This window comes from Gadus morhua, chromosome 8, assembly GCF_902167405.1.
Source record: "Gadus morhua chromosome 8, gadMor3.0, whole genome shotgun sequence".
Lineage (NCBI taxonomy): Eukaryota > Metazoa > Chordata > Actinopteri > Gadiformes > Gadidae > Gadus > Gadus morhua.
The window spans coordinates 1,951,842-1,969,735 of record NC_044055.1 but is presented as its reverse complement, the minus strand read 5'-3'; the positions used below and the strand labels follow the sequence as shown (position 1 = coordinate 1,969,735).

The window sequence follows — 17,894 nt, the reverse complement described above, 5'->3', positions numbered from 1 at the left end:
CTGACCAATGCAAAAGGAGGGCTCTGTGATTCCTTCTGACGTGTTTTTTTCTTGAACAACAGAGAGTGTTTATGGCCCTGAAGGCGACCGCCTATCACCCTGTTTACTAGACCAATAAAACGTGGTTGTTTCTTACAGTGGCGGTGGGTCGGCAATAAGAAAAACAACCACGCCAGCCTAGTCTTTTAAGACCCCTTCCTGTAAACAATCCTATTTGTTCGGAGCTTGTCTTAAAGTGTTAGAACTCACACCTCCACTTATTCATTTGTTGATCCCTGAATCAGATAGATCGCAGATAAAACACATGCACACACATTTTCATTTTCATTGGATAACTCCTTTTCGTATGTTGGGCTCTGAAGGTTTGAACATCTCTTTATGGAGGTTTATGGTAACATCTTCCATTCAGGGATAAAGATGACTTTTCCTTTCCTCCTTTCCTCAGATCTTGCTGTAATGCATGGCATTTATTCATCTTCTGTGCTCTTTTCTATTCTTCTGCCCTCCTTACACATCATCAAAGGAGGAGTGTATCCTTCTCACTTCACTAAGTCCTGGAGAGGTAAAGATTTGGAGCAGGAAGTGGTACCAGGCTGTGATACCTCCGAGGTATCTTAGTCATCAATCCCTTTTCCTCGAAAATGGCCTGGTCTTTGTTGCTTATCTCTTGGCAGAACGCTGTTATGAACTCCATCCACCACTCTGTGTTAGCCTCGTGGCGGCAAAGAGAGAGCTTCTCCCGGCTACATATCGTAGAAATTAAAAAGGCTGACCAAAATTTCACCAGAGGGCAAACTTTTTTTCTTTTTTCTTTCGTTTTTCCTTCTTCTTTATTTCTTGCTTTCATCCTGTATGCCCATCTTCTTTAGTTCTTTATTTCTTCTTTTCACCCTGTCAGGCCATTTTTCATCCACTCTTGTCTTTCTTCTGTTTCTCTCGGCCTGCGTCCTATTTTTAGGAGGTTCGCCTTCGCTCCGTAGACGCCGTCTAGACAGACACCAGTCGTCTGTCTGTCTTATCTGACACTGCTGCTTTTCATCCAGCAAACATAAAATATGAATCTCTTAATGTTAGGGATCTTGCATCGTCTGGCAAATGGAAATAGACTTTCCCTGGTCATTGTGTTGTCTTTGCCATTTTGAGTGAGGTATCAGAGTGTGTGTTTCCAATTCAGCTTCCCAAAGGGTGATTGGTAGAGGTAAATATATTATTCAGTGTAATTTGGGAACAGAACATAGCTGTCTAGATTTAAGGAATGGATTGAGAAATAGGTGTTGCAAGAAGTCTTTTTTCACTTTCGCAATTCTTTTTCACAAGAATCGCAGAAAAATATTTCAGAGACTATTGGTTTGAGAAGATCCATCTCATTACCTGTTGCTCCCAGTTACGTTGTTTTGGCACAAAGTTCCTTGTGTTGTTATTTGAATTATGAAGTGTGTGACAGCTCGATGTCTATGAGGCCATGGGGAGTTCTGCCATGTGTGCTGATGTAGACGAGGCCCTTCATCATTGCATCGGGGAACATCCAATACAGGTGTCCCTGTTCCACAGACAATTCAATCTTTTTACTTTTTATTGAACAAACCGTAATGAACATAAAAACCCTGAACTTTCCGTACGTCGAAAGAACGACCATCCATTCACAAGAAATACGAAACCTTGTTTTGAGGCAGGTTTTCCGTTTGGTTTCTTTGGGGAAGTGCATGGCCGATATTTGGGCCTGAAGTGTCCCTGTTTCACAGACGCGTCACCGAGAAGGCCCACGCGATGGTATGTTTCATTTATTGCCCGTGCACTCAGCCAATGAAACCGAAACCAAAACCAGCTTGAAAGGTATCGTCTTTCTGGTGAGTGGCAGATAGCCTTACCTTCGGATCAGCACTGGTCAACGGTCAGAAAGGACATGAGCATGAGAGGACCGTGTAAGGCTGTCTGGGCTTCTAGTGCCTCGATGCTGCTCAACGCAAACGTTTTTTTTGTGTGTGAGGGAGAATCGTTTTTATGTGATTATTACTTTTATTCTAATAATGGGTAGCATGGTCTGCGTGGTTCGGCATGTACACCATGTGGAGGATCACGGCATGTGAGGAGCAAGTGGTTCATTGTGCAAAACTCCAACCTCCGTGCAAGACGCACGCATCTTATTGGGCCGTATAGAGCGTGCCCCGTAGTGTGCTCTGTGTGTTTCTGTAAACGTACTATGAAGCCTTCCCCGTCCCTACCTCTTTGCCAGACGGTGGGCGAGGAACAGGAAGTAGAGAGGAGGCCTCCCGATGTTTAATCCGTTATACTTCTGGGGATTACGTCCCACTGGATACACTGAAATGCATTAATAACATGGAGGGCCGATGGTAGTGGTGGTGCATTCTGTGTTCAGCTTCTGTGTAGACACACACACACACACACACACACACACACACACACACACACACACACACACACACACACACACACACACACACACACACACACACACACACACACACACACACATTTATGAGTATGACAGGGATTGTAATTATTTGAGATTGTGATGCTCGTCGAAAATACCTCTCAGAAAGGTTGAGTAATGGATGTGTGTGTGTGTGTGTGTGTGTGTGTGTGTGTGTGTGTGTGTGTGTGTGTGTGTGTGTGTGTGTGTGTGTGTGTGTGTGTGTGTGTGTGTGTGTGTGTGTGGGTAAACAAAGGAAGGGATTTACATTTACTCAGCTGAGGTTGGGATTCTCGATGGCCCTGATTGTCATCACGAAGCACAGTCGTGCCATCCGCACAGATTAGTGTTTTTTGACCTGGTTTAAGGGATTTCATTTTCATATACCACCACTGATGAATTGTGTGTGTGTATGACTGTGTGTGTCAGTGTGTGTGTGTGTGTTTGTTTGTGTGTGTGTGTGTGTGTGTGTTTTTTGAGTGAGTAAATGTGTGTATATCAAAAAAAAGAGAAATAGAGAGAAAGAATGTTTGTTTGTTCGAGATTTTGTTGTTAGTGTGTGTGTGTGTGTGTGTGTGCATAAGAGTATGTGTATGTATCTAAATGCGAGTGTGTGTGTGTGTGCCTGTTTGTTTCTGTGTGCGTGTATCGGAGTGCGAGTGTGTGTTTGCATGTGTGTTTGCATGTGTGTGTGTGTGTGTGTGTGTGTGTGTCTGAGTGCGAGTGTGTGTTTGCATGTGTGTGTGTGTGTGTATCGGAGTGCAGAGTGTGTATTTGCATGTGTGTGTGTGTGTGTGTGTGTGTGTGTGTGGGTGTGTGTCTTTAACTGTCTGTGTGTGACTTGTGTGTGTGTGGCGGGTTCATGCGAGGTGTCTCCATAACTGCGATGGGGCAGCAGAGAGCCTCCTGCGGTTCAGACAGCGAGCCAGAGCCGGCGCCGGCCGCCGCCGGCCGCCGCCGCCGCCAGGCCTTCTGGAGCGCTGTCAGAGGCCCGAGCGGCAGGGCCTTGCGTTCAGCGCCGGATTTGCATTTAAATAGGTTTCCTATAACATCCCAGATTTATGAGCACCGGTATAAACAAAGCCTCCCAATCTACCAGCAAATAAAATGCAAAGTGCAACGCGAGGGAAGCGGAGCAGGGCTGCTCATTTGCCAAGTGCACACAGTGGAATATAATTTGAGAACACTGCAAGTATCCTTGGGGATAAATGTCAAATATATAGAAATCCTTCTAAAACAGCCTCTGCTGGCTAAATCACAAGGCTCAACATTTATTTTGTGGGAATACGCTAGTCTCAGGCCTGGATTTTTTGGGAAGAGATTTCTAGACAAGAGGATTAAGAGTAAAGAACTCAAAAGATCCATTTAAGATGTAAAGGCAGCAGCGGCCAAATAAACACGGCCTGTTTTCCCTGTCTCGCCGCGTCTGGCGCTACTAGTCCTGATGCTTGTGCAGCACGCCCTCTGCTGGCCATAGCAGGGACTCCCACACCGAACACAGCTCGACTCATATCCAGGCGCAACAGGCAGATACAACATCTTTGAGCTGCCATTGAAATAGTTGAGATCGAAAACCTCAGTTTTTGTCTTGGTTTTAGTTACTGCATCAAATCAAAATAATGTTGAATGTTGAAGTAATAGAGAGTCAACGCATATTCTCTCGAACTTTCAGATGAACAAATCACATTGAGGTGTGAAAGGCATGTTGAATAGAGTGGCACTTGCAAGTGAGTCTCCAAAATGCAAGATTGTCTCCAAATTTCGTTAGCATTCCCCGGGCAAGCACACTATCACAGTTCTACAATTGAGAGGCTTTAGTATAGCGCGACCTTGCTTTAAGTATGCTCGAGTTTGAGGTTACTGGATTCAATGCCTGAGAGCTTGCTTTTGTTTACTCTCCCCTCACAGTAGCTTACTGAGCAACAAGGCACATGAGGGAGAGAGAGAGAGAGAGAGAGAGAGAGAGAGAGAGAGAGAGAGAGAGAGAGGGGGGGGGGGGAGAGGGGGAGAGGGATAGAGAGAGGGAGAGAGAAACAGAAAGAAATAGAAAGAGAGACTGAAAGAGAGAGAAAGAGACAGAAATGGAGCAAGAGAGATAAAGAAGCAGAGGAGAGAAGCAGAAATATTCTCAAGAAAGACTGAATTAAATTTGTTATTTTTTCCTGTTCAATAGAGAGTTCAACAAAGATATTTGGGAGCTGGGGAAGATGGTGTTTTTCCAACTTAAATGTTTTCCACCCGAAATCCCTTGCAGGGCTGTGTAAATAGCTACCAGATATGTTTTTTTTTCCGGAAGTAGTTTTCCCTTAGGATGAACTTCTTTTCTTAGTTATTTCAGCTTCAGTTTGCATTATTGTAGAACGATGTGTTTCTTAAGCAAAAGGCAGCGGTGTTTGGGAGAAATTGTATCTTTTGTCAGGCCTAGAGGTTTGGATTACACAACACCACACATAGGACATGAACAGCTCATTTACCTCAGGTTTTGGATTTGTTGTTCAACTCCAAAGTAGTGTTGGAGTCGAGGGAGTGTTACTCACACATCATTTCTCAATACGTTGGCGTATTGAAAATAGTGCTGTCAGGGAGATCGCTGTGGTTGTGGTCAAAGGACCAAAGAATCCTTCTCGTATTGCACATTCATCAGCTCCTTCCAGAAAGAAGTGACAGCGGCAATTATTCTTAGCTCTTAGATTTAGAAATAAAATGTCACTTGATATTTAATTGGGCAGACATTCTGAAAGGTGTAAAACACCTGCCTCTTGTTAGTATTAATGAAAATGGACTAACTGTCACTATCTTTTACATAAACCATGAGCCATGCATGCTGGCACCTGACTTTAGAGAAACATACCTTTAGAAATGAAGCATTATCGCTCCAGGGAACTTGAATACGTGATTTGCTTCTGACTTGTTTAATTAGGCTCTATTTTCCGGCTGAAACTCTGATAAATAATTGACTTACCATAAATTATTAACATCAATACTTAAACTTAAACACGTCTTGGGTACTTGAATAGGGATTTTTAGTGGGAGGAATAGCCTCCGTGACCTCACAAACTCACAAACCAAGTGAGTGTCCTCACAAACTCACAAACCATCCTTCTCTCTTCACATGTAGGTGTACATTGCAATTAAAGTGGTGAAAGATGTGCATAGCAGTTGGTTTACTATCCATAAAGAGGCATCGATTTTGTCTTGTCCTCTAAAGCCCATTTTTAATTCTGCAATGCCATCGGCAAACAGATGCTTGCTTTACTCCCAGTGGCGACTCCCACTCGTAACCCAGAAATGAAACCAGTGGCCAACCCGTCTTCTGCCTCTTTGTATGCAGACTCGATCCAATCTGCACGTTTCTTCTCCAGCACTTCTTCTAAAAGATTGCTTTTGACTGTGGTAAGGCCGCTTGACGGCCGGGCTGGCTTTGTTCCGCCGAAGGAAGGGAAACACGTCCTTTATCATCGTCAGAAAAACGGACGCATCATTAGATAGAGCGAAACCTTTAAGCCGGAGAATAGCTTCAATATCGCTAAGTAAAGGAGAAAAATGTGACAAGAGAAAAATGGGTGAGATAAATAATACACGCTGTGAGGGTGTCCAAGAGCTGTCAGAACGAACCGCTCATTCCTGACACTCAAGACCGTCAGACTCAGTGATGAAATCTTTTCTAAACAGGGTTTTAAATGAAGAGTTCGTTATTTAGTGGATCCACAGTTTGTTGTGTAGTTATACACACACCCCTACACACACGCGCGGGCACAGACAGACTTACAAACACACACACACACACACACACACACACACACACACACACACACACACACACACACACACACACACACACACACACATACAAAGAATTATTTCGTTTTTATTTATTTTGTATGGGTTGGTAACAAAAACGTCTCCAGACTTTGCGTTATCTTTTTGTGCGTGGCAGTTGGCCGAGACAGCCAAGGACAGGGCAGGAGCTGGAGGGCCGTGTGAGGAGGAGAGCGTGAACATTGCACATAAATAAGCACACACATCCCTTCAGCGCCCAGTTCATATGATATTAATAGAGCTAGGAGCTTAAACCAAACGCTCTCCTGCTCGTCCATCAGGGTGAGCTGGCTTATGTCGACGACGTCTTGACAACGTGTCCTGTGACGCCCTAGTTCCAGGAGATACAAACTCCTCCTTCAGTTTTAAAGTTGGAGGACGCCTTCTAATAACCTTAGCTTCAATTGATATAGCGATGAATGGACGCAGACAAACCAAAAAAATATTGGTTCAATAGCGCAACACAGTGCAACTTTATATTCAAATTATTTTTGTCCCCGATGGGGGAGGGGGGGGTCAAACTCCATCAAGATCAAAAGTATTTAAAATTTGCATCACAGCTTTGTAAGAGCAGCGACTATCTGTGTGATGTAGCCTGCTGCAGATGGCTATCCCCTCTTCCTCTCCCTCCCACAAAGCATTTGAAGTTCCTGTATAGGGAGCGATGCCTACCACACAGCGCTTCAGCCGTTTGATGTGCAGAGATCCGAGTGGGTGGCGGTGGTGGTGGGGGTGGTGGGGGTGGTGGTGGTGGTGGTGATGGTGGGGGTGGTGGTGGTGGTGGTGGTGGTGGTGGTGGTGGTGGTGGTGGTGGTGGGGGTGGTGGTGGTGGTGGTGGTGGAGGTGGTGGTGGGGGTGTCATTTGTGCACTTGAGCTGGTAGTCACACTAATGTACACCTAAAGCACAGGTTCAATCATCTTTGGGAGGAGGGAGAAAAAAACTGTAAACTTCAAAGGTAAGATGTGCTGGGTCACCCTTTAATGGAAACCTGGAGTGTTTCCCCCTTACCCAACATTTCAATTCGATCAACAATGGGTTGGAGTAAGCCAAAACATCTGCTCGCCTCGGTAGTACTCAGGTAGCCTCGGGTTCAGCGACATTGCGGCAAACATGTATAGCAGCAGTCCTGGACGCAGTCTCTCTCTCTCTCACACAATCTCTCTCTCTCTCTCTCTCTCTCTCTCTCTCTCTCTCTCTCTCTCTCTCTCTCTCTCTCTCTCTGTCTCTCTCTCTCTCTCTCTCTCTCTCTCTCTCTCTCTCTCTCTCTCTCTCTCTCTCTCTCTCTCTTGCTCTCTCTCTCTCTCTCTCTCTCTCTCTCTCTCTCTCTCTCTCTCTCTCTCTCTCTCTCTCTATCTTGCTCACTTTTTCTCTCTCTCACGATCTCTCTCTCCCTCTCTCTCTCCCTCTCCCTCTCTCTCTCTCTCTCTCTCTCTCTCTGTCTCTCTGTCTTGCTCACTTTTTCTCTCTCTCCCTCTCCCTCTCTCTCTCTCTCTCTCTCCCTCTCTCTCTGTCTCTGTCTCTCTGTCTCTCTGTCTCTCTGTCTCTCTCTCTCTCTCTCTCTCTCTCTCTCTCTCTCTCTCTCTCTCTCTCTCTCTCTCTCTCTCTTTCTCTCTGTCTCTGTCTCTCTGTCTCTCTCTCTCTCTCTCTCTCTCTCTCCCTCTCCCTCTCCTTCTCTCTCTCTCTCTCTCTCTCTCTCTCTCTCTCTCTCTCCCTCTCCCTCTCTCTCTCTCTCTCTCTCTCTCTGGCACTCTCTCTGCATTGATCTCTGGTTTGAGGCCTGCCAATAGCGTCTCCTCGTGACACCTTTCCTCCCTCGACCCGCTATCTGCTGCCATCCTTTATCCGTGACGTTAGCTTGCGCTAGCATTCTGCCCACTGGGGTAAATTCCTCCTTTCGTCAGCCGATCGTTGACCGCACTACGGACGAGGGAGTACAGAAAGAGCACAGGCCAACGCTTACTGCGATTATTATCGCCGCACAGATGGCCAAACAGAGAAGTCGATGATGGTGGCTGACATGTATCAAAATCAAATCTTCTCAAATAAATAAAACCATGGCAGTTACTATGATGATCCGCCAGCTCAGCTGTTGGGACTTCTTCAAGGTTACATAATTGGCCGGACATAAAGGAAAGAGAAGAAGAGGGGAAAAAACAATGCTCTGAACGGCCCATAGGCCATTCAAGCTTGAGCCTGTGTCATCAATAAAAGCCCAAGCACAAAGCAGAAATAGGACTCAGGACTCATGGTCAAACTTTAATGGGAAATATTGATTCGATCTAACTCTTGGGCACCTTCAGTTATTTAGGAAAGTGCACATTTTTTAACTGCTCATTTTTTGCTTTCATGAGCAGTTAAGGGTAAGTGGCCTCCAGCTCACAAGCTCCTCCTACAGTACGCCCAAATATAGGCAGTGGAAAGAAGATTTCAAGTTTGAGAGAGTAAAAGCCCTGAATCTGGACTTTTGAGACCATCTATCTAGATGAGGTGGTCTAATCTAGGCACAACCAAGAGCTATAGCAAATTAAACGTCTGGTCCGTCTCTTACTTTTACCTACAGAACCTTAAACTGTCCACCACTGAACATATTTTCCAATCTCTCTTGCCCAAGGGGACTTTATAATATAGTATTTATTAGGACCAGGGAGAGGGCCATCCTTTAGAAACTAGTCCTGGTCTATAACTTAAAATGCCCAATACTGCGCTTTTTATTTTAAACTATATCCTGCCCTCTTTCAATTTTATGTTACCATTCAGCAATATAGACTCATAGATACAGCTTGGGCGTTAAGCTTTTCACCCGTTGGCCATTGAGAAGCTCAGGTCCAAACCAAGCCTTTATAAAAAAGTTCACTTGACTTGACGTTCACTGCTTTCTATTTCATTGTCGTTTTATCTCTGTCTGCCCGCTTGTATTGTACCACATGCGCTTGTCATCCCTTGTTCAGCCTCAAGTTTTCCTTCATTCTCTCACTGTTCTTCTGGAGTACTTTGGTCTTTCCCTGCCCGAGGACTTAAGGTTAGAGGAGACTTGAATCTTTAGGCCTGGGGAGACCTTTTGAGTGTTTTATTGCTATAAAAATAAACTAGCCTTGACCGGACCTTTGCTGATGCACACATCTACCATCTCCATCTCTCTCCCACCGTATCTCTCGGTAAAATGATCATTTATGCATGAGTTTATCGGAAAATAAAATGTTGTGTAAATCCCACACATACGCGTACACAGTTTTCAGATACAGCTCATGCAATGTAGTTCAATGAAGCAGTGTAGTGCTCTCTCTCTCTCTCTCTCTCTCTCTCTCTCTCTCTCTCTCTCTCTCTCTCTCTCTCTCTCTCTCTCTCTCTCTCTCCCTCTCTCTCTCTCCCCCTCAAAGAAAAAAGAACAATGAAAACCTAGACATGATTAAATGTAAATCCGAAAAATTAGGCACAAATCAAGAATTTCAAAAAAGACCAGAGGTTCCAAGGCCGTCTCTCTGTGTGTCCCCCCTCCCTGCAGCGGCGGGCGGTGATCGCCCTCAGCCTGGCCGTGGCCGTGTCCCTGCTGGTGGTGGTGGTCAACTACTCGGAGAAGCCGTACGTCCTCCTGCAGCCCGTGTTGGGCCAGGCCTTCGGCGGCCGCTGGATGTTCTCCCGCCCGCCACAACCCTCCTTCACACCCCACACCGGCTACCTGAGTGTGCCCCAGCAGGAGGTGAGCGCGACACACTCGACGCTCCGACTCTTGGTCCTTGCTCAGGCAGATGTATCTGTGTTTTTTATTTTTTTATATATTGAACGTGTTAAAAAGAATACTAACAAAATAATGAGCAAGAAAATGCAAGAAATAAAATAAAAAGCAAACAAATGGGATCCTAAGGATCCTAAACAACAAGGACATAACTCAAATAATGCAGTTCTACCCCCTCTTATTTTCTTATAATTATTATAGAAAATAAATATTCCATTTGAATCAATCAGTGTCTATGATGTTCAGCTCGTAGGTCAAAACAAATCAAAGCTTTTGGACCAAACAATAACAATGGTGGACGCCTGGTCGCCAATCTTTAGCATGTACGCTAGCCACAGCAATTATCGACTTATGTGCACGCTCCAGCTTTGTGAACAGGACCTCTTCAAAAGGCGTGAGTTGCTAGTTCTCATAACACGTCTCTGGGCGAGGGATAGCGCGTCAGCTAGCGTGAAGACATCAGAGACTAGCTAATGTGAAAACAGAGGCCGCCTCATATGGAAATAATGTTTTCCAAATTTGCCGTCCAGGGCTAACAAAGTATCTTATTTTATATGCCTGCAGGAGTAGCTGTTTCTCGGTGTTGGTGTTATTTCGTTTCCAAATGAGGTTCGCCCTTGAAATGTGGTCTGCAGCCCAATTCAGAAATGTGGAGTGCAGGCACATTGGTGATGAAATTATTTGACTTCTAATTCTACAAGTGGGTGAATCCAGCGAACACCAATCGAACACACAAACACACACATGCATTTATATTATACATTATACACACATTATATTTCTATTTCCATCAATATAACACTTGGTATTCTTCACCAAACAAAGCTATTTCCACGGGTTCGTATGAGCAATAGACCTGCCATCGTACCAGACTCACCTCCACGCTACAAACCTCATTCAGCCACAGCGGCCACGAGAGCAGCTCCTAATCGTTTTTCTTTACTCATTATCGCGGCGTTTTGTGATTGGGTTGGAAAAAAGGCAGTTTGAAGTCTCTGGGTACGCACGTGAACCCCGAGCCCCTGCGTCTAAGGACCGCCTCCTGCTCCCGTCGCAACGCCGCCGCCGTGGCGTCTTCTCCCCGCGCAATTTATGGAAATTGAAATATCAAAGCCTGTTAATTCCCCACCGCATCAAAATGTAAAACCCAGCAGCCGCGTGTTTGCTAATCAGGAACGGTGGCTGGCTGGGTGGGCAGGAAAAAAACAGGGAAATTGAACTTGGAGGCAGGAGTGGAGACGAGAGAGTATTAGCTTCCCGCTCAGTGGGGTGGGGGGGGGGGGGGGGGGGGGGGGGGGGCCCGGAAAAAAAAAAATACACAGCATGGATTTTTGTAAACAGAAACGTGCACGCCATATTTCCCAGTCGACGGGGGTATCGAACGCCGGGTTCTCCACGAATCCTGATCAGTGCCCCCCCCCCCTGATGCCTGTAACGAACAGCAGATGCTTGACCACCCCCCCCACCCCCCCCACCCCACCCCTCCCCCACGTTCCCCTCCCCCTCCCTTCTTATCTCCCTCCACCTCCCGAGGGCTCCGCCCACACCAATCCCAAAAACGCAATCCCCCCCCCCCCCCCCCGAACAAGATCAGACATCTCCCGCTGGCACGCCGCCCCGAGCCCTGCTCGAGCATCACTCACCCCCCCCCCCCCCCCCCCCCCCCCCCCCACACACAGGAGGTGTATCCCACCCGGACCGCAGAGCGGCCGCTGAAGAGGAATTAGGCCCTTTTATTTCATTTTAGCAACAGGGGGGCTGGGGAGAGATTGGTGATGGATATGTGGGAGGGAGGGGGGGGAGGAGGGGGGAGGAGGAGGAAAGGTTGGAGGGGGGGGGGGGAGGAGGAGCAGGAGGGGGGGGGGGGGGGGGGCGGCGGCGGCGGTGGCGGCACTGATTGGCCTCAATGTCCGTGTTGTCGTTAAGGGCTCGTCCGGGGGGTTTTGTGATGAGTTGGCAAGTGGGTGGGGGGACGGGGGGGGGGGACGGGGGGGACACATCGGACGGTCAAGGTGATGTCTGGAGCCATTAGGGCGGCACTGCGGTCGCCCCGGTCCGATCCATCCCGCCGTTGTTACCGCGCCAAAGTGAAACCCCCCGCGGGACGGCGGCCGATCGTTTCCTTCTGACTAGCGGGGCAATTTCTCCTGATGATCGACCGCGACGTCAGGTCCCTGTCCCGGCCGCCGCCCGCGGGCGGGGGGGGGGGGGGGGGGGGGGTTGGGCACCGTGGAGGGGTGGGTGAGTAGTGGACCGCCTGACCGCCTACCTCCGGATTGACCGAGCACCCAACCCACCTGATTGGCCCTGATTCGCCCGAGCCCGTCTCTCTCTCTGAGATGAAGGGGATGCTGGGACAAATGGAGGCCATTCGTCTCGCCCGCCGCTCGCACGCAGGACTTCAAACGGGGACTCTTGTGTTTCATTTCAAAGCCCTCCAATAGTCCTCGCTGGGAATGAACACACGGGTGCAGCGAAGGCCACTTTGGTTCTTTCATACCTCGGATCACTTTGTTGATCATTTTAATGAGGAACCCGCTGGCGACCCGGGCCGTTACGTAAAGAAAGGAAAACAAGCTGTGGTAAGAGAAGCACTGAAGAGACGCACGCGGGCTCTTCAGCCGGCCCCCTTCACGCCCCCAGACACGGGGCTCTGAGGCGGACTACGTACCGGCTCTGTCTGTCTGACTTCATCAAACCCTGAGGGGATGTGTGGAGCCAGGGGCCTTCGCCGCCTACCTCTGGGGCCCGAGGTCAGCGGTTGGGGGGTTCCTCCTTGTTTCAGGATAAACAGGCTCTATTATTATGCTGTTATGTGCCTTCTGGCACCGTATTTACATTTAAAGTACATCAATCTGAATCATTAAACATTTTAAAAGTTATACAACTAACTCCAAAACGGTTCTTTACTTTCCAAATGAATGCTGTATTTTGATGTTAACAATGTGAGTAGGTGTTAGTCATTAACATTAGTATTGAGTATGCTTCTGCTCTCATTAAAAAATAATAACATGCTAGACTAGGCAAAAGCATAATTAACGTTAACATGAGTTCATTGGAATATAAAATGTTGAATAAAACACACACACATATGTACACAGTTTTCAGATACAATTCATGTAATATTGTGCAACGACAAGCCTTGATCTCTCTCTGACTCTGTCTGTCTCTCTCTCTGTTCCTCTCTCTCTCTCCCTCTCTCTCCCTCTCCCTCTGCCTCTGCCTCTCCCTCTCTCTCTCTCTCTCTCTCTCTCTCTCTCTCTCTCTCTCTCTCTCTCTCTCTCTCTCTCTCTCCCTCAAATGTCTTCATCTTGGGTAACATTTTGTTTTCGAGGGCTTTAATTTTTTCATACGGATTATATATCCAGGGCTATTGTTTTTCCAATATTACTTATAGCATAAAATAACTAAAAAAGATAAAATGTGATTCATAAAATATCCGATCATTAGTCTCGGACGCCCAGGTCTGAAGAGTGCATGGAACTATACCATGCTCCGTTTGCAAAGCCCCGAGAGCTAATTCCAGCTCTTCATTCTTCTTTTTCTCCCCTTCATCAGAGGGCTATTAAAGTCCTAGGGAGGCATTTGGTGCTTCAGCGAAGTAATTATCGCTTATTAATGAATTCATTTTGGGAGCATTCTAACGAACAGGCAAGGTCAAGCACTCACTGCGGTATTGTAGAGCGTTCCGTCGACCTGCATGCTAAGGGAAACACAACTCTTTTAATTCATTGACACCGCCGGCTATGTGTGGGTCTGGCCGTTAGACGGTGTGATTAATAAGTGGGGGTTTAAACAACGGTGATTATAAAAGGCTTTGTGCTTCACGCTCTGTGCACCGGTACACCTCAGCCCCCCCCCCTCCCTCGCCATGAATCACGTCACAACAGCTGGGCTAAGAGCGCCTTTTGGATTGGCGCACATTGACGACGGCAGAACGAACGTCCGCCGGTTAGCTCCGTGAGGCTGCACAGGCTCCTCTCCGGCGCCTTGCTCAACGGCACCCTGGCCGCGCTAACAGGTGGAGGTGAACGGTTGGCCGTACGGGCCGCCCGCGCTGCTCGTTGATGTGATTGATGATATGCGGGTTTGCCGGTCGCATCGCGCCAGCAGGAACGTCAAAGGAGGGTCTCTGAAGTCTCTCTGAGCCGGGGGCCGCTCGATGGAGTCCACACACACACGTCAGCTGGTGACGGGGGTTGATGGATGCTGAATATGTATTCTGTACTCTGCGTCTGCTTTCCATGCATCCATTACGGCGGGCCCGGGAGCGGTCTCCGGGTAGAGCCGCGGCGTCACGGGGGGGCCGGTGTAATATAATCAGTTATCCGTACTAAGTGAATCACGGGACCATTGCTTGTGGATCAAACGTTTCTTGTTGAGTGCAGGACAAAAAGAATGGAAAATAAAAGGTATCTGCCAGAGGTTTTTAATGTTACATTGCGTACTGTACAGAGTATCGTCATTCTCCATTAAGCAAATGATTGCGCAAGGCTTAGTCATAATAATAATAATAATTCATTGAATTTATTTAGCGCTTTTCTAGACACTCAAAGACGCCTACAGTGACACTACTCCTACCCCCCCCCCCCCCCTTTATTTGTATTTCTGCATTAATTAACTTAGGTTTGGCTCGATCTAAACTAAATCAACTGTATGATTGACCATTGAGTTCAACTCCTTTTTCCAAGTCACAATGACAGATAGAGAGTCAGTCACCATCAAGGTTTCACAACGCTTTGCATAGACAGAGCAACGGCAGGTGTTGTTGTTGTTGTTTACTGAAGAATGGACTCATAATCCCATGATGCATGGGATGTCAGAATGCCCTGAAGGGATGCCAAAATTTCCAAAGTCCTTTCAAATGGTTGGTATTCTGAGCTCACTCCATTCTAAAAGGGCTGCATGTTGTTTGGGACTTGCTGGTGGAGTACTCCTTGCATCCGTTTTGATTATAATTTCTGCTGATAAATGGTGGCATTTTGAGCTATTAACATTATTGAAAAATATGAGCATGGCTGAATCCCTGAAAACAGAAAACGTATTATCTTTAATTGCACATCCGTCAATTACGTGGATCAACCAGACGGTAACGAGAATTTCCGAAATGTTGAAATTGTTTACCTGCTGTTATGAGTGGGGAGAGTGTACATAAAACATATTCAGTTGGTGGAGTGGCCAGCATTTATTATCTAGGGTAAGAAAGACACTGGTGCATTTGCATTAAGACACTTGGTTATTTGTAAAAATCCAAGCTTGATGGATTCTTCATAAGCCCTTTGTGACCTTGACGAGTCCAAATTCCATTAGTGTAATCAACTGCTGCTTCTAAAAGCAGTGACATTAATCTAAGGGGGCAAAAACATGAAAATATCAAAAAGGCACGCACACAATTTACGAACTCAATTGTGTGGTACATCATGCAACACCCATTTGCAAGGGGCAAGACAAACTGCTCTTTTGCTGACTCTCCTGCATGATTCATCATTTTAACTACACTGCGATGATATTACAAGATTACAGCATGTAATCCTGCAGCCGGGTTTCATTTGGATGGAACAAAAGCGGGACAAAGGGGCATTGGACCCTCTTCTGAAAGTGCCTTAAACAGGACAAAGCTATCTAGGATGAAGATAATTCACAGGTTTGCATATCGGAGACAGGAATATCTAATGCTGGGGCTATGTCCATGGAAAAACGGATCCATAGTTGGCCAGGCATTTTTAACGCTCGTTCAACGTGCAGTGTGAGAATTGGTCTTGGTTGCTGCGGCGCACCCATCAAACGAGACGGGTCAACAAATAACAACACTAATAAGATACATTTGTATACGATTATACGATTCTGAAACCTTCCGTCCACCGCCATCTTATGTTAAATGAGTGCGGCCGAACTGAACAGAACGTCGTCGACGTGAATCGACCACAGGCGAACACACTAAATAGCGCCCTCTGCAGGATGGACCCATTCATTCGCTTCCATTCATACCAGATTTGCTCATCCGTACTCGCTTTTATCAGGTCTCCCTAATTCTCCCCCCTGCAGCCGCTGAAGCTGCAGTGCGAGCTGTGCAGCATCGTGTCCAGCTCGGGCCAGATCCTGGGCCAGGGGGCGGGGCCCAGCATCGACCGCTCGGGCTGCGTGTGGCGCATGAACAACGCGCCGGTGCGCGGCTTCGAGGGCGACGTGGGCCGCCGCACCACCCTGAGGGTGGTGTCCCACACCAGCGTGCCCCTGCTCCTCAAGAGGCCCCAGCACTTCTTCGGGGCCTCGTCGGCGGGGGCGTCGTCGGGGGCCAACGACACGGTGTACGTGGTGTGGGGGCCCCTGCGCAACATGCGGCGGGACGGGAGGGGCGTGGTGTACAACATGCTGCGGCAGGCGGCCGAGCGCTACCCCCAGGCCCGCATCTACGTCACCACGGAGGAGCGCATGAACCACTGCGACACCGTGTTCAAGAAGGAGACCGGCAAGGACAGGTGAGACCCCCCCCCTCTGTGAGACCTCTCTGTGGGACCCCTGGCTCGCCGTGAATGTGGTCTAACCCTTCTCTCTTTTTAGTTTTTTCTCCTCTTTGATTCTTTGCATTGCTGAACGAGGTAGGGGGTTGCCAATGTTTACCCTTCAGTGCTTCCCTAGGCTGCGGCTCGCTGCTGGAATATTGATAGCGTTGAACTTTTATCGATGTCCAGGGCCCGAGCGCTGCACTCTCTGCTCTCCCTGCTGCTCTCAGAACCTCGCTTTCATCAAGTGCTTTCAAAGTGACTCTACTAGCCCCACTCCCTCCCTCCCTCCCTCCCTCCCTCCCTCCCTCCCTCCCTCCCTCCCTCCCTCCCTCCCTCGCCCCCCTCCCCCACCCAAAAAAACACCCGGAAGGCCATTTTGAAAGAGGGGCTTTGATGAGCAACCCCTCAGATGAAATCCACCAATGTGCCGTAAGAAGACCGCCAAACGCCCGTCTGGGCGAAACTCTGGCTAATGAGGGAACATGATTGGAGCCGTCGTCCTGGACACCCACGATGCAGCTGCTGTCGAGACTTCCCCAGCTGTGTCTCCTGCGCTCCCCTTGAGGGGAGACATGAGAAATGGGGGAGTTATGGATGGTTGTTTGTGATCCATGCATCACGCGCTGTTTGTTTCCCGCTCAAGGTTTTTTTTTGAGGTTGGCAGTAGTAAAGTCGGCACCGTGAAGCTGAGATGAATTATTGTTTACGTTGACCGTGAATATATTGAGAATTGTTTCAATTAATCAAGTCGTTATTTATCGAAGGCAAAGAATAATGGCTAACACGGGGAGCCAGTGTCCAAAGCGAACAACCAATGAACAACTCAGAAAAACCAAATCAAGAAGAACAACCATTTCTGAATTAAATCAATTTAGAATCACCAAAGCATAAAATTGGTAATTGCGATATTGACTGATTGCCATTTCTATCAATAATTAAGCTAGTTACAAAATCATCATTAACCTGTTTTCCATATAATTGACTTCAGCACCAGGCAACCCCCCCCAAAATAACTGGCACCTTGCTGCTATTTCTGTCGGCCAATGAGAATACGAGGTTAACGACGGCACAAAGTCAATCCAGTGGTGCTATTGTTCCGCCGGAGGAACCATCTCTCTCTCTCTCTCTCTCTCTCTCTCTCTCTCTCTCTCTCTCTCTCCCTCTCCCTCTCCCTCTCCCTCTCCCTCCCCCTCTCTCTCCCTGTTAACTCAACCTAAGAGGATTACCATGTCCTCTAATAGCCGTGGCATCCGTCCATTCCTGCCCCCATTGTCTCGCGCGTCGTCAGGACGGCGGGGTTAACGCGGGGTTCCGTGTACGGGCTCCGTGCTCAGACGTCATTCAGAGCGGGCTATCAGCAGAGCCACTGCTCTCTCCGCGCCGGGGAGAGAGCCGTTAACGGG

The 17,894-nt window shown here is 47.7% G+C and overlaps 1 protein-coding gene across 1 annotated transcript in view; it reads left to right on the top strand.

The window, feature by feature from the left end:
• The window catches only part of st6galnac3 (ST6 (alpha-N-acetyl-neuraminyl-2,3-beta-galactosyl-1,3)-N-acetylgalactosaminide alpha-2,6-sialyltransferase 3), a 53,991-nt gene that overhangs the window by 10,826 nt on the left and 25,271 nt on the right, over positions 1-17,894 (top strand). The window contains exons 2-3 of the mRNA XM_030363775.1: positions 9,755-9,949; positions 16,031-16,464. Coding sequence (XP_030219635.1) covers positions 9,755-9,949; positions 16,031-16,464 — 629 coding nt within the window. The remainder of the gene's footprint in view (positions 1-9,754; positions 9,950-16,030; positions 16,465-17,894) is intronic.